Source organism: Crotalus tigris, unplaced genomic scaffold (assembly GCF_016545835.1).
Source record: "Crotalus tigris isolate CLP2741 ecotype Arizona unplaced genomic scaffold, ASM1654583v1 scf7180000020218.1340706, whole genome shotgun sequence".
NCBI classification, from domain to species: domain Eukaryota; kingdom Metazoa; phylum Chordata; class Lepidosauria; order Squamata; family Viperidae; genus Crotalus; species Crotalus tigris.
This window is the reverse complement of record NW_024097911.1, coordinates 321,099-349,049: the sequence shown is the minus strand read 5'-3', so window position 1 is coordinate 349,049 and position 27,951 is coordinate 321,099. Positions and strand designations below refer to the sequence as shown.

The 27,951-nt window shown below is 40.5% G+C and overlaps 2 protein-coding genes across 5 annotated transcripts in view; one reads left to right on the top strand and one right to left on the bottom strand.

The window, feature by feature from the left end:
• Positions 1–8,570, top strand: part of FGD1 (FYVE, RhoGEF and PH domain containing 1) — a 68,139-nt gene extending 59,569 nt beyond the window's left edge. For both annotated transcript variants that reach the window (XM_039366013.1, XM_039366014.1), the window contains exons 15-18: positions 2,385–2,510; positions 3,978–4,136; positions 5,480–5,623; positions 6,236–8,570. In XM_039366013.1, coding sequence (XP_039221947.1) covers positions 2,385–2,510; positions 3,978–4,136; positions 5,480–5,623; positions 6,236–6,487 — 681 coding nt within the window. In that variant the 3' untranslated portion in view covers positions 6,488–8,570. The remainder of the gene's footprint in view (positions 1–2,384; positions 2,511–3,977; positions 4,137–5,479; positions 5,624–6,235) is intronic.
• Positions 8,571–9,730: 1,160 nt separating this feature from the next.
• Positions 9,731–23,608, bottom strand: TSR2 (TSR2 ribosome maturation factor). 3 transcript variants are annotated; one of them, XM_039366060.1, is made up of 7 exons: positions 23,414–23,608; positions 23,163–23,294; positions 18,877–18,967; positions 18,195–18,286; positions 12,021–12,194; positions 11,325–11,382; positions 9,731–10,465 (listed from the first exon to the last, which is right to left on the bottom strand). In XM_039366060.1, the coding sequence occupies exons 1-7, from the start codon at positions 23,435–23,437 to the stop codon at positions 10,398–10,400; spliced, it is 639 nt and encodes a 212-aa protein (XP_039221994.1). In that variant the 5' UTR covers positions 23,438–23,608; the 3' UTR covers positions 9,731–10,397. The 3 variants fall into 3 exon arrangements, with proteins under 3 accessions (XP_039221994.1, XP_039221993.1, XP_039221992.1); XM_039366059.1 differs by lacking the exon at positions 23,414–23,608 and adding an exon at positions 20,358–20,421 and having other exon boundaries at positions 23,163–23,256; XM_039366058.1 differs by lacking the exon at positions 11,325–11,382 and having other exon boundaries at positions 23,414–23,452.
• Between the last annotated feature and the right edge of the window lie 4,343 nt (positions 23,609–27,951).

The window sequence follows — 27,951 nt, the reverse complement described above, 5'->3', positions numbered from 1 at the left end:
TGTCAAACTTGCCACGTCACGGGTTTTAAAATTAATAACAATAAGACTAAAATATTACCCAAAAATATGACTAATATGGATAAGCAGATTTTGGTTAATCTGACAGATTTTGAGGTTGTTGATAAGGTAAAATATCTGGGGGTTACTTTATCTGTCTCTAATGTAAAATTGTATAAAAATAATTATGAAAGGTTGTGGGTCAGGATACAAAGAGACTTGAAAAATTGGGAGAAGTTGCAATTATCTCTTTTGGGAAGAATTGCGGCGATTAAAATGAATGTCCTGCCTAAATTCCTTTTCTTATTTCAAATGATACCTATCTTAAAGAATGAGGTCAATTTAAATGAATGGCAGAAAGGTATCAATAAATTTATCTGGGCGGGGAAAAAACCAAGAGTAAAGCTTAAAATTATACAAGATATCTGTGAGAGAGGTGGACTCAAGGTACCGAATTTGAAATTGTATTATGATGCTGTGGCCTTAACATTAATTAGTGATTGGGTTAATTTAACAAATGTAGAAATACTCCTCTTGGAGGGTTGGGATTTACTTTTTGGATGGCATGCCTATTTAATTTTTAATAAAAAAGTTGACCGGGTTTTTAAATCCCATATTATAAGGATTTCTTTACTTCGGGTTTGGAGGAAATATTACAGAAGTGATTCTAAAATACCATTATGGGCTATACCTTGGCATGCGATAGAGGGGATAAGGAGAGGAGTTAAGATGGATAGTGTTTCTTATGCACAATTGCTTAGATGGGATGGTAAAATTTGGCAGTTAAAATCTTTGGAAGATTTAGCACAAGAAAATATTATATATTCATGGTTTCAGTATAGACAAATAGCGGACAGATGGAAGATAGATCGTAATGTGGGCTTGCTTAGAGAAGATGAAAATTTTGTTAAACAAGTAAAAGATCAAAGACGAACTCATATTAAGAGAATTTATGGGTTGCTAGTAGAATTGGACTCAGAACCAGAATTAATTAAAGAATGTATGATTAAATGGGCACAAAATTTTGGTGAACCAGTTCTACTAGATACCTGGGAAATTATCTGGGTGAGAAATGTTAAATTTACACAAGCCCAGAACTTAAGGGAGAATTTTTATAAAATGTTTTATAGGTGGCACCTTGATCCACAAAAAATGTCTCGTATGTATCCTGACTTACAGCCCAAATGTTGGAGATGTGGTTGTTTGGATGCTACTTATTACCATATTTGGTGGTCGTGTAAAAATATAAAAGCCTTTTGGATTAAGATATGGTGGAATATTCAAAGAATTATTAGAAGGAGGGTAAAATTTATCCCACAATTGTTTTTGTTAGGTATTGTTACCGATTGTGATACTAAGGAGGTTATATTGATGTTAAATTTAATTACAGCCGTAAGGTTGTTAGTAGGGCAATACTGGAAGAAGGAATCTTTGCCTACTTTGCAAGAGTGGTTTTTTAAAGTATCCTATCTGGCGGAAATGGCAAAGATTTCGGCTTTTTTAAAGGATCAATCGCAAGAGAAGTTTTTTGTGGTATGGAAAAAATGGATAGATTTTATATAACATAAGTTGGATATAAAAATATTACTTAGTTTATCAATAATTTATATACAAATTTTAATATTTTATAGATTGTATTATTTCTTTTTCTTTTTATATGTTTTATTATTATTTTACTTTCTTATATTTCTTTTCTTCTTTCTTTCTCTTTATTCTTCTTTTTTTTAAGTATTTTCTTTTTTTTTCTTTAATATTTATGTCTTTTATATATATATATATTATTGTTAATTATTCTATTAGTAGTTTAAGTAACGTATTTAGACTTATCTATGGTTTATATTTTTTTTTTAAGAATTCAAAAAAATTTAATTAAGCCTATATTCAGCTCTGGGAAAGTTGAGGGAGGGAGTGGGAGGGTTGGGGTGGGTTGGGGAGGGTTGTTTTTTCTTATTTTGTAAAATTTTAAAAATTTTCAATAAAAAAATAAAAAAAAACTTGCCACGTCACATGACATGTCGCGGCATATCACTACTTTTTTCTCCTTGCTTCCACGTTGACGCATCCGGCCTGTAGGCCAGCAGTTTGACACCCCTGCTCTAGAGTATGGAATTTTACTAGGTATTGTTTCTATACATTTTTTTTAGACATATTTGTGCCGTTGCTAGGAACTGCAAGGTCGCGTTCTTTTTAATTGAAGTTTTCTGAGAATTTGGATTAGTCTCTGAGCCAATGTTATATTTGCCAGTGTGGCATCTCCTCCCCCTTTGTAACTTTAAATATACCGATATTAGCTGTTTGTTTGAGCACTGGAATATTTAACTTTCTTAATATGAATAGGTTTGTTTTAATGCTGTCCCTCCCTCCTCTGCCCCTGTCCAACTTTGCAGGGCTGTGAGTTGGGCCGAAGAGCACCCACGCCAATCCGGGAAAAAGAGGTGACTTTGTGTATGCAATGCAAAGAGCCCTTCAACGCTCTCACCAAACGGAGGCATCATTGCCGAGCCTGTGGCCATGTGAGTGATTTTCCCTTCAAATTATATCTCTCCACACCCTAATCCCCTCTTCCCAGTTTCCTCTGTGGAGAGAGAGGCAAGATACAGCTATCAACTTTGCATTAAGCTGTGTTAATGAGCTACTTCAGTCTTGTCTCCCAGGATGTTTGTTGCTTTTAGTGCTGATCATGAAGCTTTTCTGTCTGATTTGTTTGCTCTGGGGTGTGTGTCAGCCATTGTTACAGGAGACTTAGATCCAGCCACTATCACGTAGCCCAAGTTACCATACAGGATTAGTAAAATTGAAGAGAGGGTTGGTACAGGTGTTACCTTAAGTTCTTTGGCAACCTAGTAAATTTTGAGAGTTCTGAGCTATTTACAACTTATCCAATTTTGTGATAACATAAAAGCAGCAAAACTTGGAACAAGAAGTTCTGTGTGTTTTGTTTTCTTCCCAGAGAGGACCTTCCATCCATCCATCTATTCATTCATTCATTCATTCATTCATTCATCTGCTGCAGCCCCTGCAGACTCCTAGGATACATGCCACAAAAAGTACAAAACAACCTAACAAAGTACTCTAGACATTCCAAACTATTGACCTGATGCACTGCTGAATGTGTGTCTCCTCTGTTTCAATCAGTGTACCAGAACAAGAATGGACCCAACTCTCTTCTATATGGATCCCCTACCCATGGGATTAGACACTGTCCAGTGATCTTGGGAAAGGACTACTGGTCATGTGAAATGGACATGTTCAAAAGTGTCAAATATTCAGCAAGGATCTATAAAAGCACAAGCAGAGATCTCCAAGGACTACTCATTTCAAGGAAATTAAATAGTAAATGTTCAGTCAGTAATCAGTACAGATAAAGAACAATAAATTTAAATTTTAAAAGATTGACCATCAGATTAAAACACTAGCCCGTCAATAAAGAAGTATATTTGCCCCCAGTTGATCTTCTTCGTCATTTAGAATATGGCAATTCTATACATGATATGAGTTTTTTTATCTGACAGAAGGAAGAGACAGAGAATGTTTTCACTCTGTCCTACAAATGGTGTCAGTAAAGGAGAAATAGGGATTAGCTGATCGCCCCAATAATCAGGGCAAATAGCAAATGGTCTCATTAGCATCTTTGCCAAAAGGCCAAGTTGTTTTAGACAGGGAGACTATGGTAAATCTCTTACTAAAACTTGTAGAGGACAACCCATCTAGGCGACTGATCTAGCTCCTGTCCTGGTGCATGGTGGCAGAGAAGCAGCAGCTGGAAATTCAGCCATCAAGTAGCCATCTTAATCATTATCTGAAGAGATCTGCTTCCCAGCGTTGTTCCAAGACTGAAGAACAGACCAAAATCCTTTCTTGCCAGCCCACCTGAGCATGGGAGAGAAGAGCAGTTGAAGGGTCCAGTATGGAAGAGGCCTAAAACTTCCTCTTGATGATTTTGGGTGCCTATCACCACTGATGCAAGTTGTCTCCTGCAGGTTGTCTGTGGAAAATGCTCAGAGTTCCGGGCCCGCTTGGTGTATGACAACAACCGGCCAAACCGTGTCTGCACTGACTGTTACACCACGCTTCATGGCTCCCCTGGCAGCCCTGTGCCCCATCCCAACACCCCCCAACGCCGAAAATCCATTCTGGAGGTAAGAGTAGTTCTTATATCTTTGTAGATAGCAAAGCATTTTCTTCGGACCAGCTATCTGCTGAATTTCTTTGATAGGACACTCTGGAGGGAATTTTCTTTCTTTAAATCTATTTCTTGCAGCTCTTTATGCAAATTTTCTTTAGCCTTATGTTCCTTGCCACATTTTCCCCACCAATACAATGTCTGTAGGATCCTCTTGAAGCTCCGATAAGCTTTATTGGCAAAAATGTACAAGGATTCAGAAGATCCAAAAGTGCACATCTTCTTTTCCACACAATTCTCACTTTGTAAGACATTGCACCCTGAAATGGAGAACAAACATGTTTGCTTACTAGCGGATGAAAAGAGAAGATGTGTATTGGTATCAGGCTTGTAAAAATACAGAAAACTGAAACAGTATGTTATTAGATATGTATATTTTAGAAATTTTACTGATTAAATTAATAGTCTTTCAAATTCAAAATGTGAAAGACTATCTGGATGTGGCTCAAGCACTGATGCCAGGTACTCAGTAATACCTCTGAAGGGGTTTTTGGTCTCTGTTGCCTGAGATGTTTTTGAAGGATTCCAGAGAGTAACCTTGAACTTTGTTTTATATGGAGAATTCCAGCAGGAGCAATGGCAACAGAGCAGAGCAAAGTATGGGAAATCTTAGTCTGTCTCTGTCTCTCTCTAACTCCTTCCCTTCCCCGTCCCTAATTTTTCTCTTCCATTTGCCTGCTTCTCATTAGCTTGTCCTATTTCTTACTCTTTCCAATTAGAAACTTATGCTTGAACATAGTGTTATTGTAGACATATGTCTTGCCTTTGACTGACCAATTGGAATAGATATAAGCCATTTCTATATTTACAAAACGCTACTCGTTTGCTTTAACAGGTTTTGAAAATGCTAGTCTTGTCTATCTGTCTGTCTCTATGTATGGCAGATTAGGTTGGTATCTCTTTATAAATTCTGTGGCTGAATGTAGTCTGAAACTTGGTTGTCTACCATTCAAGCCAAATGGTGAGGAACTTGTGACTTCCTGGCATTGCTGAACCACAACTCCCAGCAGCTCCACAAGCATGGTCAAACACTATGGGATATCGGGAGCTGTAATTCAGCAGCAGTAGCAGATGAGGAGGAGAAATCAGATTTCCCATCTATACTCTAATTCAGAAGTGGGGAAACTATGGCCCCTTTATGACTTGCTGACTCAGGAATTCTGGGAGTTGTAGTCCACAAGTCATGAAGGGGCCATACTTCCCCACCTTTGCTCTAATTGCTAGATTTCATGCATTTATGGTATAGCACATGAAGCAGAGATTTTGGTGGGTAATACTTACCTTTCTGCTCTTCTGCAGAAACAAGCCTCGGTGGTGGCAGAGAATAGTGTGATCTGCAGTTTCTTGCACTACATGGAGAAAGGAGGGAAGGCTTGGCACAAAGGCTGGTTTGTCATCCCTGAAAATGAACCTCTGGTGTTATACATCTATGGAGCTCCACAGGTATGGGAGTGCCTCTCTGCCCCTCTGCCATCTACCTTTGATTCCTTGCTTTAACCTAACCTGAGAGACAGCAATACACCTCCTTTTGTGTAAGAATGGCAACTCCATTCCGGGGTTTAGAGTAAGAATCCTAGTCACACATTTTAAGGTGCAGGCGGGCAACACGCAAGGATTGCACTTTCTTCCTTTTTAATAGCTACAAAGTACACAGCAATGACAACAGGGATGCCATCTTTGGGGAGGTCAGTTCAGTTGGGGACACGTGGTAAGCATCGAAAAGGCCTATAGTGCATCTATTTTGCTAATAGCTTATTTGGGTGCTGCCTCTTGGAATTATGGGGCTGAAAGACTGTTGAATGATAATGGGGCTCTGAGGCTTCAAAAACAGGTTGGAGGGCTGCATGCGGGCCTTCTCCTGATCTCAAGGGTGTCTCATGTCACTTTCAGATAAAAATCGGCTGTCAGAAGCCAATGGGCTCATCTGATATGAATGCTCAGTTGGTTTTGAATCCCTTTGGGAAAAGATGAGTCTAAGTCAGAAGATCAATTGATCTCGGCCCACCAGGTCAGTTGATAACCATTCATTGTGCTTCCTGCTCTGTCATCCTACAGGATGTAAAAGCCCTGCGCTCGATGCCTCTGATTGGATTTGAAGTCAGCCTTCCTGAGCCCAGCGAACGGGTGGACCGACGCCATGCCTTCCGGATCAGCCAGAGCCATCTGTGTTGGTATTTCAGCCCTGAGACTGAGGAGCTGCGGCAGCGATGGATGGAAGTGTTGAGCAGGGCAGGCCGCGGAGAAGAAGCGAAGACTCCACCTTCAATTCTGGAGGCCGATGAGGATACAGAAGCAGAGAGAACCTAGGCATGGGCCTGAGGAACTGGGAGAAATGGACTCTGCCCACATGGGGACCTTACTCACTATTCTCTGACCAGTATACTTGAAACTATTTTTCCTTCTTCCTCTTTCCGTCTAGCACTTTCTCAGTTCTTTTTGTCAGCATCTGCCATAGCCATCTGACCTGTCCTCGGCCAATGATGTTCTCTGCCATACCCCAGCCATAGGGATAAAGCACATGCACTGAGATTTGCTCCAGGCCAGTTCTTCCCACACCATAGCATGCAGTATCCCACATACCCCCTCCAGCTTAGTTCCCTTCATGTTCTCTTTTATGCATGGAAAAACTGATTTGAGAAAGTGATTTCTTCTTTTAAGAATGTGCTTCCCCCTTCTTTACCTCTTGGACCAAGATCTGTTCTTCCAATCCCCCACTGCTTATTTAGCACTTACTGAACTCCAGTAATTTGGGAAGACAAAAATGGGGGAGTGTCCTTTCTCAAGTATCTGTTTGCCTCTTGTTTTGATAACTTATTCCAGTGTTTCCCAAACTTGACAATTTTAAGGCATGAGGACTTCAACTCCCAGAATTCCACAGCCAGCAACGCTGGCTGTGGAATTCTGGAAGTTGAAGTCCACATGCCTTAAAATTGTTTGGGAAACACTGACTAATTCCTCTAATTCCCCATCTCTGCTTGAGATTGGGTAGGATGTTTCAGTCTGCTGCAGATTTAATAAGTAGGCAATCTTCCATTATAACTTGAAGCCATTCTACCAGTCTTGATTTTTGTGCCAAATGGGAGTAAATCTGGGTTGGGTTAGATTGAGAGAAGAAAAAAAGATTGTCTTTACTTTTGTACAGCTTATCTCTGGAGGATAAGTTCTTCCTCATCACAAGAACTCATGTGTTGGATACATCCCCTTATTAATTTACTGTTACAACTTTGTGGAATCCGAAGACTGATTTCCGTTCCACTGAACTCAAGGTCCCTCCAGGTACCAGTTGGATAGCGCCCAATTTTCTAATTTGGCCCTTTTTTTCAATTAAATTGAATGGCAAAAAGAGAACTGTCGTTTGCTATTAACGGATCATCAGGTGGGCACTTGTGTCCTTCTGTGTATATTGTTGGACTGGATCTCCTATCATTTTCTATCACTTGGCCATACTGTCAAGAACTGATGGAAGTTGAGAGTTCTGCAACTTCTGGAGCAGCGGTTCTCAACCTATCGGTCGCGACCCCATTTGGGGTCGAACGACCATTTTACGGGGGTCACCAAACAACACGATCCGCCATTTCCCCCCTCAGGGGGCGCCGCCGCGCATGCGCACCGCGCATGGCGCCACCGCACATGCGCACCGTGCATGGGGGCACCACTGCACATGCGCACTGCGCATGGGCGCCACCGCATATGCGCACTGCGTCCGTGTGACGGGGGTTGCCGTCACACAAAGGTTGAGAACCGCTGCTCTGGAGGGTCATATCTCACCTACTACTGATCTAAAATGTCATCTTTTTGAGGAGCATGGAGCATAGGCATGCTAAGGGAGAAAGTTTCCACGGTGAACAGTAGAGATGCTAGAGACTACATGCATTAAATTGGAATACAACTAAGAGTTAGAATGTCCAGAGACTTCAAATCTCATTCATTTCAGCTTCAGCGTTTCACCCCAACTTATTTAACAAGCCTATGCCTCCAGTGGCTTGTGAACTCTCAATAATGGGGCTGGGGAAGATTAGATTTCTTGGGTCAAAGGAAGGTGCAGAAAGTTCTCAAACATATCAGCAATCTCCATTCAAATGGCCCATGGGAGAGAATGGGGAACATTTGAGAATATATTTTTGTCTTGGAATTCTTTTAAGGGTTAGTGAAATACAGACCAGGGCCAAATTGCTGGATAGACTGCTGAAGTCCTGGCTTAAGAGCCACAAATATTAGAATATGGTGCTAGTGCAGTATTAATTTCTCCATTAACCTATACTGTAAATGTAGTCCTCAATTTACAACCACAGTTAAGCCCAAATGCTAAGTGAGACAGTTGTTAAGTGACTTTTGTCCCATTTTACCACCTTTCTTGCCACAGTTGTTAAGTGAATCATTGCAGTTAATTTACTAACATGGTTGTTAAGTGAATCTGGCTTCTCCATTAACTTTGCTTGTCAGAAGGTTGCAAAAGGTGATCACATGACCCCGGGACACGGCAACCGTCATAAATACGAGTTGATTGCCAAGTGTCTTAATGTTGATCACATGACCATGGGGATGCTGCAATGGTCGTGTGAAAAACAGTCATAAGTCACTTTTTCAGTGCCATTGTAACTTCAAACGATCACTAAATGAACTATTGTAAGTCGAGGACTACCTGTATAAGCAAAAGCAGCCTTTCTCAATAACCAAATTCAGAGCACACAAAGTTGCTTATCGCCGTGGTAGCACAGTGGTTAAAGTGCACTATTGCAGGCTCCACTGCCTACTGCCAGGAGTTTGATTCTGGCTGGCTCAAGGTTGACTTGGCCTTCCATCCTTCTGAGGTTGATAAAATGAGGACCCAGAGTGTTGCTGACACTATAAGGGCTGTAAAGCATGTGAAGTGGTATATAAGTCTAAGTGCTATTACTATTTGGTTTTCATAACACTGCTCAAAAAAAGGAAAAATATTAGTGACATGTGTACTGATTTGCAATTTTAGAACCACTTTCTGCTGTTTTTCAAGAGCCAGTCTCCAGCATCAAATACCCAGGGAAGTACTGTCCCCAATAGAAATGAAGGCATTCCATTCGTAAATAATGTGAAATTCCCAGCTGGCTTAAAATGGATCACTTCTGGTCTAGGTAACAAGAGATAGATGTGCATGAGATTCCATACAAAGTGTGGTTATTTCAATAGGATGAAGTAATCTTCTTTCCTTGAAACTAAATACAGGTGCTTCCTCTCCTTGATACAATGCACTTAAAATGGTTTAACATTTTAGAACTCTTTTGAGCCTTATTGGACGATCTTAGAAGTTCTTAAAATTCCCCCAAAGTATCCCTCTCCTTTCCTCTTTTTTTTGCTGGTACTGTTTCAACACACAAATGAGTGGAGATTGTGTGTGTATGTGGGATTTTAAAAAGAAACAAGAACAAATCCTTGCCTTATTTTATGTAGGTTTCCTGGTGTTGCTGTTGGTACCCATGGTATTCTTTTATCTTCGCCCTCCTGTGGTGTAGAACTAGTGCATGTAACTTTTATATTAAAAAAAGGCCTCAGTATTAAGGGATATACAAAATCTTACCAAAATAATATTTTATTGTTGCTCTTGTATAGTGGCTGGCCACTGCAAAGGTTAGGGAAGGGAAGCTTTTATTGACCAAAACTTCCTGTGTCCTACCATCATGATTTGTGTATTGTCCATTTTACTTTTTGTTTCATTGTTGTATTTTGTTTTTCATTGTTTTTTTTTTTAAAATACAAGATTTTTTCTGTTACACTCTTTTTTTTTTCTTTGCGTAAGAGTGCAGTCCTTTCTTTGCATAGTAAGGGTGGTTAGACTTTGGGGAAATAGTTGCTTCCTTTCCAATGACTTGAACAAGATGATCGGTGAACAGGACACAGCAGGAGAACTTTTTCTGTCAAGGATCCTATATTGTTGTTCAACGTTCATTTCAAACTCCAGGAAGGTTACTGAGGCAAAAGCACATCCTCCAATTTTGAAGGGGAAGAAACTTCAAAGATTAAAAATATTGTATGCCACCAAGTTAAATTCCATTTAGCCTCTGTTAAATCAGGAGCAAAGATACAGCCAACAAAAGTGCTTCCAATGTACCCAGGCTTCTCTGGAAGCCTATTATGTGTCCTATACAAGAATTCAAGGCTTGCTGCATCTATCCAGGTCTACCACAGTTTTTTCCTTCATTTCTTTTTTCTGGTTACCAACATCCATCCATCTTCAGTAGTCCTATCTGACAGTGGAGATGGATTGCTTTGTATTCCATTCATGCTGGAACCAGCACTGCAGTCCATGGCCTGGAGGAGGAAGAAACAACGAAGATGATCAATCTGTTCTTTTTCCATGGTTTCTTTTTTTTTTTTTTTTTTTATTGAAATTTTTCAAAAGTTTTACAAATAAGAATCCACCCCCCCCTCCCCAACCACCCCACCCCCCCCCCCGACTTCCCAGAACTGAATATAGGATTATTTAACAAATATTTTAAAAATAACATTTGCAATTTATAAAATAATTAATAATAATAATAAAAATCACAGTAATAATATATATAATAATAATATACATAACATAAACTTTAAAATGAATAATATATACTAAAAAAGAAAAAAAAAAAATAAAAAAAAAGAGAGAGAGAGAAAGAAGAAAGAAGAAAGTAGACGAAGAATAAAGCATATATATATATAAAAAGAAAAAAAATATATATATATATGAATAATAATACGTAAAAAATGTATATATATAAAAAAGAAAAAGAAGAAAGAAAGAAAGAAAAAACAATCATTACAAATTATAAAAAGGCTAAATAATATTTTTCCATATCCAAATTATGTTGTATAAAATTTATCCATTTTTCCCATACCGCAAAAAATTTTTCTTGAGATTGCTCCTTTAAGAAAGCCGAAATCTTTGCCATTTCTGCCAAATACGAAACTTTATGAAACCATTCTTGTAAAGTAGGCAAAGATTCCTTCTTCCAATATTGTCCTATTAACAACCTAGCGGCTGTAATCAAATTTAACATCAATATAACCTCCTTAGCATCACAGTCAATAACAATACCTAGTAAAAATAATTGCGGAGTAAATTTTACCCTCCTTTTAAAAATTCTTTGAATATTCCACCATATCTTAATCCAAAAAGCTTTTATATGCTTACACGTCCACCAAATATGGTAATAGGTAGCATCCAAATATCCACATCTCCAGCATTTCGGCTGTAGATTAGGGTACATAATGGACATTTTCTTTGGGTCAAGGTGCCATCTATAAAACATCTTATAAAAATTCTCTCTTAAATTTTGCGCTTGTGTGAATTTAACATTTCTTATCCAAATAAGTTCCCAAGTATCCATTGAAATCGTTTCACCAATATTCTGTACCCATTTAATCATACAATCTTTAACTAGTTCAGGTTCTGAATCTAATTCCACTAAAACCCCATAAACTCTCTTAATATGGGTTGGCCTTTGATCTCTCTTTTTCCATGGTTTCTTGAATAAACTAATTGGCTCCTGCCAAATGACACAGCAGTTTACTCAAAACAAACATGTAGTGCCTAACATAATAACTAACTTATCTTAAAATTTTGTTTTTAATTTTCAATATCAAGTGACTAAGCCTGATGATACCAGCCTCACAGAAGCCTAATCCAGGCAAACTAAATTCCCACTATCCCATAAAAACACAGTTTTAAGAATTGGCCAGCTTCAGAATCAGCTTATAATTCTTCCAATGCATTCTGCAGAACGTATCCCAAAGCCTTCAGATTTCATTCACATTTACAAAGTCACTTTGTATGCAGATTGCTGCTCTACAAGCTCAGTCCTAATTTTCAGAAGAATTTGTGCAATACCTCTTCTTCCGTTTCTTGTTCTTCCTCACTGCTGCTTTCTGCAGCTGGCTGAGATTTGGCAACTGCCCTCCTAGCCTCTTGTTTCTTCTGTGCCAGATGGATAATGGCATCAAGCATTGCTGCTGTATCTCCCTGATGGCTCTGTCTGAAAAACAGGCACAGTTGCTGGCTTACCTATAGTGTGGGAAGAGGGAAAGATTGCTCATTACCTTGGAAGAGCCAACAATTGCCCCATAAACTGGTCTATCTATCCTACCACCCCTTGCCTGCCCAATTCAGCATTGCTGCATGATAGAAAATAGATAAATCAAAGGCTTTGGCCAGCATCCCCCCCCCCCCAGTGAAGAAAAATGTGTCTAACTTAAAAGCAGATTTCTCTAGGTCTTTCTTTTTCCATGCCAGAAACTGATGTCTCTTTATTCTTTTAGCATCAGAGACTAGGCATGTACAGTTATTGGATAAATTTATGAGTAGTTAAAAAAAGAAACTGCTTCAAACACTAAAAATATAAGATGGGTTCACATGTGGCTTTCTGACAACAATGGCCCAATTCATTCACAATGCTATGCCAAAACAATGGAATTCTTTGTGTTTACGTATATATACATATATCCAGCTTTGAATCTAGAATGTAGCAAATGCCTCTCAGACTATATTTACACAACAGATTAACCCAAGTTTACTAAATTTAATCAAATGGCTTTGGTTTTCATGCCCCCTGTACCACTGACAAACTTTGCTGGCTGAATTCATGCAACTCTTTGAGCCAAAAACTCATTGAACTGCCAGGCAACCAAACTGTACAAAACCAAATCGGTTAAAACAACTTCCCAAATAATGGCTAACTTTAATCCTTCAGAGCCAGAGGAACATCTGGAGTTGTTTAGCTATTGTTGCAATTAAGGCTTTTTAGCAAGTCTCATCAGCATTAAATCTATCACAAATGATAAAAAAATACAAACACTTAAAACACTGCTATCCTCCCATTTTCATTCTAGCTCACCTCCCCCTTGTCTCCCAGATAATTGTTGACTCATAAAGTTAATTCTGGAACAGAAAATGGCTTTGAGCTTGGCTTTTCTCCAAAACAATGCCTTCTAGACAAACGAGACAGTTAAAATAAACCATAGTTTACTGAGTAAGCCAACATGGAACAATTTTTCAAACCACATGAAATCATACTATGATTTAGAGCACTGCACGGCCAGTGAGTGGCTGTGTACACAATATGCTAAGCCATTGTTGTGTGTACTGAATAAAACACAATGGCAATACAGAGTTCTCATTGTACATGGTTGTACCACATGAATGCTGTTCTCCTTGTAGTTTGCTATAATCTCAGTTTAGCTGTTTTGGCAATAGCTATTTCCTCCGTAACACTTGCAACATTGGAGGTCCTCTTATCTACATTGTTGTTAATATATGTCCAAGAGCAATAAGGACCAAAAGACCATTCACATGGCATATTGTTTTCCTCTCCATTTTCTTTCATGCCACAGCCCTGGTCCTCAGTATTTCTTGGGGTTACACCTCTGGGGAAAAAGCAGTAATCATTATTATTATTTTGAGGTTTAATGTACACAATATTTTCACTTACTGGGCCCAGCCTCTTTTGTTTGTAGCTGTTTTTAATGAGGACCTTTCTAGTGTCTCAGCCTTTCCTCTGTCGGTTCAGTTATAAACATCTTTCAGTGTAAGTACTTGCAGACATTCTACAAAGAGCTGGCTATTACTTTAAAGGCTTAATTTTAAATCGGAATTTCTCCCTTTGTAATATTACTGGATGAAAACTGTCTAGTTTTTGTAGCAAACTTCACAGCCTTCTAATCTGTGTTCAGTTGTAATCTCGAGAGGGAGTGTTTGAAACCCACACCTATACATTTTGGCATAACCTTCAAGTACAGCTAGGTTTATTTGTGTGTTTGTGTGTGGGGGGGGTGCGCAGCTCATTTGCAAAGCTTTCTATTTCATTGATTCTGAGCAATTCAAGATAATTAGCTTTAGAGATTATGGTCCAAAAGAGATTAAATATAATTTAAGACTCATAAGCTCATATAAATTCTGTATTTCTCCCTCCACATCCCCCAGCTATATAATAAACCGTTACAAAAATAAACCATAAATAGTTCACAAACCACAAAAGCTGCATTCGCATAATATGTTATGCCAAATATTTGGCTTAGTGAGCTCTGTGCATCCACTAAGTATTTGTTAAGAATCTTATACTTCTCCAGGTACTGTCATCCACTACAGTGCAAAAACCATGACCCAGGATTTTATAAGTGCTTAGCCCATCAACTGACTTTTTCTTCTTCAGCACTGCAACACTTCTTTATGGAGCAATAGTGCCCCACCGTGGTCATTTGATCAGCTGGAGACGCAAGAACCATTTTAAATCCTAAGCACTAGTTTGGTTAGATTAATTGGAGGTTCTCAAAGGAAAGAGAACATAATAGCTTTTCATTTGGACTCTTTTGTTGGCTGCAGTGAAATATATTGGAAAATTCCTTTGACAATAAAAATGAAACAAAATGAGTTTTAGGGTTAGGGTTAGATCACATTTTAGTCGGGGCTGAAAAATGGTGTGAGAGCTATATTCTAGGACAGTGGTGGCGAACCTTTTAGAGACCGAGTGCCCAAACTGTAACCCAAAACCCACTTATGCATCGCCAGGTGCCAGGTGGGCGTGGCCACCGAGTGGGCATGGCCACCAAGCTGTTGGCTCGTGTTCACTTGCTCGCTTGCTCGCTGTCTGTTCCAATTTGTGCTCGTTTTCTCGCTGTCTGCAGCAAATGCTGCTTCCGCCGAAAGTTGCGCCTTTTATAGCCTCTCATCTATTGCCTGGCTGCGCATATGCGGAGAGGAGGAGGGAACAGCTCTGCCCAGCAATGGCTCATGTGCCACCAGAGATGGCTCCATATGCTGCCTGTGGCACACATGCCATAGGTTCGCCACCACGGTTCTAGGAGGTTCTCAAAGGAAAGTGAGCATAACAGGTTTTTGGGCCACAGAGAAATTCATGAGAAAATCCCGTTGATAATGAAAATGAAAGTCGGCTTAGGGTTGGGGTTAGGGCAGGGGTAGGGTTAGATCCCTTTGGACTCAGCACTGAAAAGGGGTTTTAGGGTTAGATTCTAGGAGTTTTTCAAAGGAAAGTGAGCATAACAGGTTTTTGTTTGGACTCTTTTATGGGCCTCAGTGAAATACATGGGGAAATCCTTTTGACAATGAAAAGGAAAGTAGGGTTAGGGTTAGATAACATTGGAGTCAGGGCTGAAAAATTGTGTAAGTCTATATTCTGGTAGTCCTCAACTTTGGGTCGTAATGGAGCCTGCCCATTACAGTTGTAAGTCGTGACAGTTGTAAAGCAGGTCAACCATGTGATTGGATCCATTTTTAAGCAGCTTTTTTGCAGAAGTCATAAAATATATTCTAGTTTTTGCTGAAAGCTAGAAGTAAATGCCAGGTTTGGAGAAAACATTTTAAAACATGGCCATGCAACTACAAGTTCTCTAAATGACTATAAAGATGGGTCAGTTGCTGAGAGCCCAACATGCTGTTATGTGACCATCGGAACGTTGGAACCGGTTGTATTTTTTTGGGGGGGGGAGGGGTATCTAAGCAAGCAGTTATAACTCGTGTTGTGTGTGATTCGACATGATGCACTCATCCAACTAACTGCAGCCCAGTCAGCAACTTATATCTGAATGCAACATATGAATCCAGACACTTGTTGTGGAGTCCTTGGTGCTCTCTGAGCTTGGTTGTAATGCTTGTAGATCAAGGGTGTCAAAACTCAATTTCATTGAGGGCCGCATCAGCATTGCAGTTGCCCTCAGGGGGCCGGGTGGATGTGGCCAGGGTGGGTGCGGCCTACTGGGTGGGCATGGATTGAGTGGGTGTGGCCTACTGGGTGGGCGTGGCCAGCTCTACATCGTTCGTGTCAAGGGTGCCTGTGGGGGCCTGGGCAGGAGTGGGACAGATCTGAGGGTCTCTGGCAGAAGGGGGTGGGACCGGGGCAAGTGCCAAGGCATGGTCCACTGGAGGAGCCTCAATGTTCCTCTCAGGCCATGCGAGGGGAGGGGTTGGTGGTGCGGACTGCCCAGAGCCCTGGGCAGCAGAGGTCAAATGCCCAGCCTGGCCCTTGAGTACCTGCGGCACCAAGCCCAGCCCCATTCCCTCAAGGCTGCTGCTCAAGGCTCTCCTGGTTCCTTGCTATTTCCAGACGGCCTTGTGGAGCTAAGACTAAATGCATTTCAGCATAGATGCCACCACAAAATTGTACATTGGCTCCCGGCCGGCCTGGGCCAGGGCCAAGGCAGCGGGGGCCGTTCCCTCACTATTTCCAGGATGGCTTCGCGGGCCACATGAAACCACTCCACGGGCCGCATCCGGCCCCCAGGCCTTGTGTTTGACATGTCTGTTGTAGACGTTTCATTACTCCACTAGATAACATAATGTTAGTGACTGGATAACCACACAATTTTATCAATCAACTTTATTCAATCCACTATAGCACAACCAATACAAGATATGAAAAGGAGAACACTACCAAACCTCTAAAACGTCTCAGAAAAAAACAATAGACTATTATAACCCCATGACAATTCTAGAGCACACAAACTAAAACCTTCCAAAATATCTTAAGTAAACCAAAAGACCCAGCAGCTCAAGAAAAAAAAAACAGGATCATCTACCACTTACAGAATAAACTTCTATCAATGAAAGACAGGCAGAAGACTAACAGAGTATAACAATGAACATCAACTAGCAGGAGACATGATAAAAACGTAATCTCACATCACATGGACAGACTCAAGCCCAATTTCAACTGGGAAATTATAAGTATCCTAGACCAGGGGTCCTCGGTCCATGGACCGGCACCGGTCCGCAGCATGCTAGCAAGTGGGCCGCACAAACAACCAAAGCTCCATCCTCAGGATGCAGTCAGCACACAAAACCACATCCCCTCTGGTCCACAGAAAAACTTTTCTCCATGGCACTGGTCCCCGGTGCCTAAAAGGTTGGGGACCTCTGTCCTAGACCAAACCAAATCTAAAAAATCTATGAAATTCATGGAAGTTTGGCATTTAGATGTCAGCTATCAATAGTTAACATCAAAATAAAGCATATTTAATGATCATTCAAAAGAGATTTTAAAAAAAGGAAACAAAAAGACCAGAACACATTCCCTCCACAACAGAGATAAGCAACGATTAACACCAGACAATCACACAGAAAACAATACCCTCATCAAGGAACTATCAAGGAGAAAACCACACCATCGCCCGACATTGGGAGGACAACCTACTGTATATAAACAGGGAGTAAACCTACACTCACTAGCACTGATATTATTTAGTTGGGTAGTGAACCATCTGTGAGCAAACCAAGATCAGACAGCACCAAAGACTCTGCCACAGTTCAACAGAACATATTTTGTTTAGTTGGGATAACGTTGGCTGCTGCTAGGCAATTGATGACAGCTCAGATGGATTAATTATTGCACACAGTAATTTCACACAGATGCTTATTAGCAACCCTGTTAAATCACATGGGCCATAATAAAATAAGCATCTTGTTGCTGAATCCAGGTACGTAAGTGTTTAAAAATAAACAAGGCTGTCATATTCTGTCACCATCAGCTTAACTCCAACATGTACTTTCCTGAAACTGCATAGCTGTGCAAGCACTGGAAAAAGCACAGCTTCGCTAAGGAGGTCCTGACAGGCATAGCGAGTTCTTAACTCAAAACACTTCCTGGAGGAAAAAAAAAAAGAGATGCACAGAGAAAGGCTCAAGTATAGCTTTTCTCCCTGGCAAATGCAGGCTACAGTTCAGTTTCGCAAGGAACAATATTTAGTTCAATAAAGCTGCAGTATGGGCCAGCCTCCTCACCATTTGAAGACTTAAAAGAAACAATACCGTGATATACATAAGCCAACTTACAGGGTGTTGTATGAAGCACCAATTAATGTTGGGAAAAGCTCTTGATCTGTCTAAAAGCTTTCAAAGGCAGAACAACAGAGGAAATTATCTAGATGTGGGACCATTAAACCTCCATATAATACCTCTAACTGCATATTATCCAAGAACAGCATGGAAAGTCATGTGTGGAAAGAGGATAGGAACAAAAAGTACTTTTCCTCTCTTTAGAGAGTAACAAACAAATACCTGAGCCAAGCTTCCATCTTCTATTATAGTGTTAAATTCATTGTTCATCAGTTCAGCAAGGAAGTCCTCTATCTCCTCTGGTTCAAGGTCAACTGCAGAGAGATTGTACACACAGTCAAATAAGAGAACCGCATAGGAAATTTTCAGAGATGACTAGGGTTAAGCAGTTTCTAGACTACTGGCTATATTGTTCTATCCCATGTAACCCTCCAAGTCTCAACTTCTCTCCATGAAGAAAGCATACAAGCCAGCTCCAGGCCTTTCAACTGTACTCATTAAGCTGCACTGTCTTGCTAAAATGAGTAACACACAACAAGGTTGCTGATCCCAGAGCCTCTAGCAATGTTAATCATTGGATATTACTCGTAGGTGATCATAATGATCTTTAAAGCGATGGCCCAAGTTCATGCTTTTGAAACTATAATAAATTTGAGGAGTTATCTCAATTATTAAATGTCCTGTTTTAGACGGTTCATCATGGCAGTGAGGATTCTAAGGGCTTCATGTAAAATGAAAGGTCCACCATTCTGTGCCGTACATAAGGCACGTTTCAGGCTCAGGCTCTTCATCTAGCAATAAACGACTACAAGATCAGAATCTTGTACCACCATAATTCTAGGTACATCCTGGGCCATCCATATCCCACCAAATCTATCATTCAGTCAACAGGACAGAATCTCACCATTGCTCTCAAAGTATTGCTCCACAGCCCCTACCATCCATTCAGCTTTCTCTTGGCTATGTGCTCCTCCAAAGCCATTTTCAACTGCTATCTGCAATTGGAAGAAGACAAGGAAATGTTCGTAAACAGCAACTGGGCATTTGCGCAGCAAAGGGTTGCTTGGGGTGATAATTGGCACAATTTAAAACATGAATAAATAACAGTCCAGAATTATCTAGCCAGTTCTAATAGTGCTTTCAGTCCTTGGCTGAGCTCTAACAACAAAGTTAATTTGTCCTCCATGTTGCCTGTTTGGTTTCAGGAGCCGAATTAGGGAAAAGCCACATTTTCCCTCCAATGTGGTTTCAATAAAGGTCTACTGGTGAGGTAAACTATGGCATTACCAAAGCACACATATCCTTGATATAATCTTGAAGCACTCTTTTTCTTTTTGTAAATATAGGATGAAGTAAATTCATATAAATATGTTGGTGTCATTTGCTTGATAGCTAAACTAATAACACAAGGAAAGGAGCACAACTGACCTTCTATTACAACATTTATTCAGATTTTTACCTTCTATATATACTTCCCTTTCGATCGTGGTCAGTTTCCAATTCTGGTATGTATGAGAGGTGGGTTTTCTAAATTATTTTCTCAAGCGGAGCATGCTAGCTAACTGCCCCTCACTAGTTAGCTGCACACAAGCTGTGTCCTTTACTGGAACTTGGCTTTGTCAATAGAATAATTGACATATAAGGAGCATATTTGTACAGCGTAGTAACACATGTATAGAATGGGGAAATTTAAACAGTGAAAAACATCTGAGTATGAGTTGCATCTTAAAGCTGAGAGTTCACTTTTTGAATATATTGGTATTATTAGTTTACATAATAACGTAATATGCATTTGTTTACTGAAATGCTTTTATTCTTGACCAGACTGGAAAAAGGTTTACGGTATCTATGGAGCACCTTGGTGAAAGGTGGTACAATTTCTTCTTAGTTCATTGCCTGGATAAATAATTTAACATTTTACTGTCATCACCTCAACAAGAAAAGTTACTTCCTCTCTCCTGGTTTCTGTCCAGACAACACTGTCTTTTACAGAATGTAAATTTGTATGTGGAGTTATTGTATTCTATCTCTCATTTGCTTTGTTGATTATGAAGAATTAAATATTTATCAATACTGTTATTATAAACAGTATTTTTTGCATGTCGTAATGTATTATTAGCTAGCCCACCCATAGTTTAGCCCAGGGGTAGGCAACCTTGGCTCTTTTATGACTCGTGGACTTCAACTCCCAGAATTCCTGACCCAGGTAGGTTGCCTACCCCTGGGCTAGATTAAAACCTCTAGGAAATCTAATTCTCATATTGCCATGCAGGAAAAAAAAAATCTGAAGCTGAAAACCAGAATTACGGTGAGAACGTAGAAATTACAAAGCATGAACATTGGAAGGCTTGACACAGTAAAAACTGAAATGAATCAATTACTCACTGACATATTTGATGTCAGCATCTTAAAATGGACTGGAATTGGACACTTTTAGGCAAACAATTTCCTACTCAGGAAACAAAAACAGAGACTTAACAGAGTGAACAATTATCACACAATATTCTTAATTTCCTATATTAGCAAAATAGCTTTTAGAAACATTAATGCAGAATAGAATTATACATGGGGCAGGGGATACCAGATGATTTTAGAGAAGATGAGGAACAAGAGCCATTATTGCTGCTGCACACAAAACAAACTAGCAAAAAAGTCAGTAGGTGCTCCATTGGTTACAGAGAAGCCTTCAATTATGTTGACCATGTCAAGCTGAGGAATGTGCTTAGAAAAATGGGAATCCTGAAACACCTCAATGTCCTCATACAATACCTATGCAAGATCAGGAAGTCTCAGTGTGAAGCTAAACAAACTGACTCCAGGCTGACAAGGTGGGAGATAACTCTCTTCTTATCTATTCGACCTATATGCAGAATATTCAGTCAAGGAAGATGGACTGGGAGAAGATGAGCATGGCTTTGAAAATAGAGGAAGAAAGGTTATCTAGAACAGGGCTTTTCAACCAGTGGTACGGGTACCACCTGTGGTACATTGGCACCTGGCAGGTGGTACGCGACCATCCTAGAAAAGTGGTAGCAGGGGAGGGGAATGAGCTGAACCGGTGGCAGCACCGCACAAGCCTGAGCGAGAGATGGCTGGAGCTGCAGGCTGTCAGGGCTCAGCAGAAGCACCAGGATCAGCGCTTCTTCGGGACTGTCAGGGCTCAGTGGAAGCGCCAGGATCAGCGCCAGGCTCCAGTTGGAGCTCGGCGCTGATCCTGGCGCTCATGCTGAGCCCAGAAGAAGTGCCAATCAGCTGGAATGTTGCAGCATCTCCAGGGTCTTGTGATTTACATTCAGATGCTTGGCAACTGATTCATATTTATGACGGTCACAGTGTCCCAGGGTCATGTGAAGTGACCAAAACTGCTGCAACTACCCAGCAGATGGGGGGAATAAAAACCAAACACCCCCCCATCTCCGCTGCCAATCCTCAACAGAAATGCTCACAACAATAAAAACCTCAGACAGGAGGGAGAGCGTGGCCGGGCGGGCATACGGGTGTCTTGCTTGGCTGTGGCTTGGGGAGCACTTTTTTCAGTGCCATTGTAACTTCAAATAGTCACTAAGCGAACTATTGTAAGTCGAGGACTACCTGTACTTTATCACTTTTTTCCTTTTTGGGGGGGGGGTCATCAGGTTTTTGACACCTTGCTAGGCGACTGGTGGTACTCGAATACTGCCATATCCTAAAAGTGGTACAATGGGTGAAAAGGTTGAAAAGCCCTGATCTAGATAGCCCAGATCTAGCATCCCCAATAAGCTGCCTTAGTAGTATTTGTATTCCATCTTTATTATTTTTACAAACATATCCAACACACCTTCCTCCTACAATTTCCCCACAAGTATGTCAGAAATAAGCAGGGAGGAAAAAGAAAAAGAGATCCACTTTGATGTAACAATTAAAGCACCACACTACAAATTGAGTTGTGTACTGCTTTTGGCATGAAGCCAGTTGGGTAACTATGGCCCTAGGGAGAAGGCAATGGCATACCACATCTGGAAATCCCCGCCAAGAAAACTGCAGGGACTTTTCACAGCAGTCACTGGAATCAGCATTGATTTAAAAGCACACACAATAAAAGTGGGAAGAAAACCCTGTCAAGATACATATGCAAGACAAAGATAATGCAATTCCAATGGACACGTTTACTCAGGGTTAAACTAAACCAAACTGCTTAGCTTCATATGACACTATAAAACATAAACTAACTACACATATGGGAGTTTCACAGAACATATTAGGCTAAAATTCTATCAGCTGCTTTGTGACTCAGATGCTGTAGATACATAACACATATCAACACTATATCTTTTGCATTGAAAGCTCCAAAGAAAAATATATATGGATGTTATTTTCAGTTCCATAAAATAAACAAAAAGGAAATTGAGCTATCAGTAGCAAGGTGGATATATTCAGTTACAATGGGCATGTGTGCACCACTGGAAGACCTGAAAAAATAAGTTATAAGTTACATTATCATGAAAAAAAAAATGAAGCTGCAAGGAGTCAAAAACGACCTGATGGCACATAATGAATCAAATTAAACTCGATATCTGGAAACAGCCTTGGTTTTTAGCAGGATCTGGTTCCCAATGCACAATTTCACTAAATAAACACATAACCAATATAAAAACCAATCTCATCTACCAATTCATTGTACACATTAACACCAATCAAATCAGTTTCCATTTGAAAAACTTCATCGCTCAACGGAAGGGGCAGTGTTTATACAACATGGTAATCTATGTTATTTCAGATACCACCATTGGGGAACTACCGGCACCATATCTGGGCTGCAAAAATCCCGACAATCACTAAGCGGCAGTAAAGGCATGAAGATTTCTCTAGCTTTCTGCCGCCCTGTGGCCGTCGGCGTTTTGTAGGCAAATGCAGCAACCTACCACACCTGATTGTCGTTGCACAATCCACTATACCAAACATTTTTAAAAATCACATATGCCCTTTGGTTTTGGGTTTTGCGCTAGCCCGCCGCCGGCAGCAAGGCGGGGCGAGGCGGAGAACGAAGTCGCCCCTCCAAACAAGCTCCTCTCTACCTTTCCCATTACTATACCCACTGCTACTTTCATATACCTGCGAGCTCAAAAATACGGTTTACTCCTCTGTATTCAACCCGCTCTCCTCCCCACCACCCACCCGACTTTTCTCGTTACCGGGAAAAAGGCCCCTAACCTGCAACACGGCCCAGCTGTCCAAGACCGCCTGCACGCCCTGCCTGAAAAGACCACGTGCCTCCTCCCTCGGCGTCGCCATCTCAGCGGCAGGCAGCCGGAAGTCAATCCCAGAATAATCGATTAAACTCGTCTACAAGAGAAAAGTAGACCTAAATAAGCATCTGCAGAGTCAACCAGAGCTTCGGGGTTTTCTCTTCTCAAGTGACCTCAATTTCGAATTTTGTTTTCTACGTGGCAGCTTATACGTACGTATTCCGTGCACAGGGCATTCATTAGGGACTTCAGTGAACGCAAGTGCCTGAAATACTCATCCAAATGTCCACAGTTTGAACGGAAGTGTTTTAAATGTTGAACTTGAACAAGTACTGTAGTAGATCGATCAGGGACTGAACTCTTGCTGATAGTCACGATTCTTAGCCTTAAAGTTTGACCTTTGGTGAGTGAATGGCTTCAAAAACTCAGAAGTACAGTGAATTGAGGAATTAAATAGAAGTTACATTCCTAAAGAGAGTAAGAATCATACACTATTTTTCCGTATAAAATGTGGTTGCCCAGTTTGTGGCTATGTTAATGTGCTGTGCAGCTATGAAGTTACATGGGCGTATTTAGCTGGGTGATTTTTTAAAAAAAAAACTAGTTCAAGTGTAGTTAACAATGGGTTAGCATGCTATGCAACCTTAACCACAGACTTCACTTTACTGAATATTAAACTTACTCCTGAATAAATGCACATACAAATTTTGATTTGTTTCCTTAATTATTGTGTTTGCACAATACTTCTAACCACATATTATATTTTAATCTAAAATGTTGTGTCTACCCTTCTAGTTAGGTTATGGAATCACTGCAAGCAATTCATACAGGTATTAAGCAAACCCAGACAATTGGGTTTAGTTGACCAAGCACATCATACCACAGTAGATAAAATATCGTACCACTGTAGATAAAATATATAATCTTGAAAGACATAACTTAGGAACTACTTTTTAACAAATTTTACTGTGTTGAAAATGAAGAAAATTGCATTAAAATGTTAATGAGAATGATAATACTTTTAAACCAGTGGTTCTCAACCTGTGGGTCGGGACCCCATTTGGGGTCGAATGACCATTTCACGGGGGTCGCCAAACAACGCAGTCTGCCATTTTTTCCCCCTTTTCCTTAGCTGTGCTACTCCCTTTTATTCTATTGGCTTTTGAAAGCCAATAGAATAGACTCTCTTGAATAGAGTCTAATTCTATTGGCTTTCAAAAGCCAATAGGAATTGTCCAGGCTGTCTCTGCCCTGCTGAGCCCGCCAAAAGTCCCATTCTGCAAACGGTGCTGCACCAGTTGAGTAGTCCTTGACTTACGACCGGTTGAGTAGTCCTCGACTTACAACCAGTTGGGGGTCGCAGCATTAAAAAGGTTGAGAACCACTGTTTTAAACTATCAGCACAGCAATCAGTAATAAAAAAGTTTGTGAAAGGTTTGTTGCAGATATATTAGAATCTACTGTATTTAATGCTGGATTAGAACTCCCATCATATCTCAACATGGAGAGTACTAGAATAATGAAAGTCTGCATTAGTTAATTGAATTGCAGTTATTGCCCTGCAGATATCCTACAGTACATTCCTTTCATGCTGGCAGAGGATAATGTGAACTAGAATACAAAAACTCAGAAGACAACAGAATGAGGAAGATTTGTATCAGCTTGACCTCAATACCTGGGAAGATTCTGGAAAAGATAAACAACAAATCAGTGAACACCTAGAGGCAAACAAAGTCATTACTAAAAGCCAGCATGGGTTTGTCAAAAACAGATCATGCCAGACAAATTGTATTGCATTCTTTGACCAAGTGACAAAATTAGTGGATCAGAGAAATGCTGTGGACATAATTTACTTGGACTTCAATAAGGGATTTGATAAAGTAAATCACAACCTACTACTTGATAAGATAGAAAAATGTGGGTTAGACAGCATCACCACCAGATGGATTTGTAGCTGGCTCACCGGCCCTACTCTGCATGTGGTCCTCAATGGAACTGCATCTACATGGAGGGAAGTGTGTAGTGGGGTGCCCCGGGGCTCTGTTCTGGGCCCAGTGCTCTTCAACATCTTCATCAACAATTTGGACGAGGGGATAGATGGGGAACTCATCATATTTGCAGACGACACCAAGCTGGCAGGAATAGCCAACACTCCAGAAGACAGGCTTAAGATACAGGAGGATCTGGACAGACTTGAACACTGGGCGCTATCTAACAAAATTAAATTCAGTGGTGAAAAAAGCAAGGTTCTACATTTAGGCAAGAAAAATCAAATGTACAAGTATAGTATAGGGCAGGGGTAGGCAACCTTGGCTTTTATGACTCGTGGACTTCAACTCCCAGAATTCCTGAGCCAGCACAGCTGGCTCAGGAATTCTGGGAGTTGAAGTCCACGAGTCATAAAAGAGCCAAGGTTGCCTACCCCTGGTATAGGGGGTACCTTGCTCAATAGTAGTAATGGTGAGAGGGATCTCAGAGTCCTAGTGGACAATCACTTAAACATGAGCCAGCAGTGTGCTGCAGCTGCCACGTGAAGATCACATGAAGTATTAATACCACTTTACAATGCCTTGGTAAGGCCCCACTTGGAATACTGCATCCAGTTTTGGTCACCGTGATATAAAAAAGATGTTGAGACTCTAGAAAGAGTACAGAGAAGAGCAACAAAGATGATTAGGGGACTGGAGGCTAAAACATATAAGGAACGGTTGCTGGAATTGGGTATGTCTAGTTTAATGAAGAGAAGGATGAGGAGGGACATGATTACAGTGTTCCAATATCTGAGGGGTTGCCAAAAAGAAGAGGGAATTAAGCTATTTTCCAAAGCGCCTGAAGGCAGGACAAGAAGCAACGGATGGAAACTAATCAAGGAGAGAAGCAACCTAGAACTAAGGAGAAACTTCCTGACAGAACAATTAACCAGTGGTACAACCTGCCTCCAGAAGTGATGAATGCTCCAACACTGGAAGATTTTAAGAAGAGACTGGACAGCCATTTGTCCAAAATGGTATAGGGTTTCCTGCCTGAGCAGGGGGTTGTACTAGATGACTTCCAAGGTCCCTTCCAACATTATTATTATTATGGATCATCGCACAGTCAGCCAGATGTTCAGACTGGATTTGGCATTTTGTCTACCTATCGAGTCCTTACCCAGGACCTGGGATAGGCAGATGTGGATGTTTGATGGTATTACAGATATTATTATTATTGTTGTTGTTGTTGTCTTATTGGGTTCAAAGAAGACACATTGTTGTGCAGTTCATCTGTGGACATGTATGTGGCTCTGCGATCCCAGTCTGCAAGTGCAGAGACTAGCACAATGAGGGCACTGAAAGTCCATTGTTGTAATAACTGTGGGTGTTATACTGTGACACTGCCCACAGTTTTGTATCTGCTTTTGGCTGTGCCTATCTTCAAAGTCAGTGGAGGCTTTGTAGCACAGGACTTGCCCCTGGTTTCTGTCAGCAACCATAGCTTCTAATTCCTTTGGCTAGATGTCATAGTTATGTAGGATTTCCTTCACCTTATCTTTACAGCAGTAGCATGGATGACCTCAAGTGTTCTCCTCAATCTCCAATAGGGAGCAATTGAATAGGCATATGGTGATCATCCATTCTGATGATGTGTCCCAACTACTCATCTGGGCCTTAATAATTAGGAACCCAATGGTGGTGGATTGGATATGATCCAAGATCTCTGGGTGGGAGACATGGTCTCGCCAACAAATGCTAAGGATGGAGCCCAGAGCATGCATGTGAAATTTCTTCAATTGTTTGGTATGTTGATGATACTGAGTCCAGAATTCACATCCATATAGGACAGAAGATATAATCACAGCTCTGTAGATTTTCAGCTTTGTGGAGTTAGGGATGGCTGTGTTGACTGAACACTCTACTGAAGTGCATAACTACCCCAAAGCTGACTGGTCTTGCTGATTCAACAGTCTTCTTTGTTCAAAGAACCCATCGCTTGAGATGATGCTTCTGGAGTATTTGAAGGTGTTTACATTTGTCAGTTGGATATCGTCAAGTGATTTTTGATTCTATAGGGTTGTTATCTGGCATGGTCTAGTAAAGAACTTTAGTTTTGTTCAGGCTTATAGTCAAGCTGAAGAGCATATCAGTGTCTGAGAATTTGTTCAGCATCAACTATAGATCACTGTCTTTTTGTGGCAGAAGCACAGTCATCAGCAAAGAGAGCTTCTTGAATGATTGTATGGAGGCGCTTCATGCGTTCAAGCAGTGAATGTCAAAGAAAGAGTTGTCCAATCAGTATCTGGTATACATTCCCTCCTTTAGACTCTGTACAACATGTAACAGTATGCAAGCGAAGAACAGATTTAACAAGACTGGGGCTAGAACACAGTCCTACTTCACCCCATTAGAAATGGCAAATACAGCTGACATACAGTGAGGGAAATAATTATTTGATCCCCTGCTGATTTGTACGCTTGCCCACTGGCAAAGAAATGATTAGTCTATAATTTTAATAGTAGGCTTATTTTAACAGTGAGAGACAGAATAACAAAAAAATCCAGAAAATGCATTTCAAAAAAGTTATAAATTGATTCAAATTTTAATGAGTGATATCAGTATTTGATCCCCTATTGATCAGCAAGATTTCTGGCTCCCAGGTGTCTTTTATACAGGTAATGAGCTGAGATCAGGAGCATTCTCTTAAAGGGAATGCTCCTAATCTCAGTTTGTTACCTGTATAAAAGATATCTATCCACAGAAGTAATCAATCAGATTCCA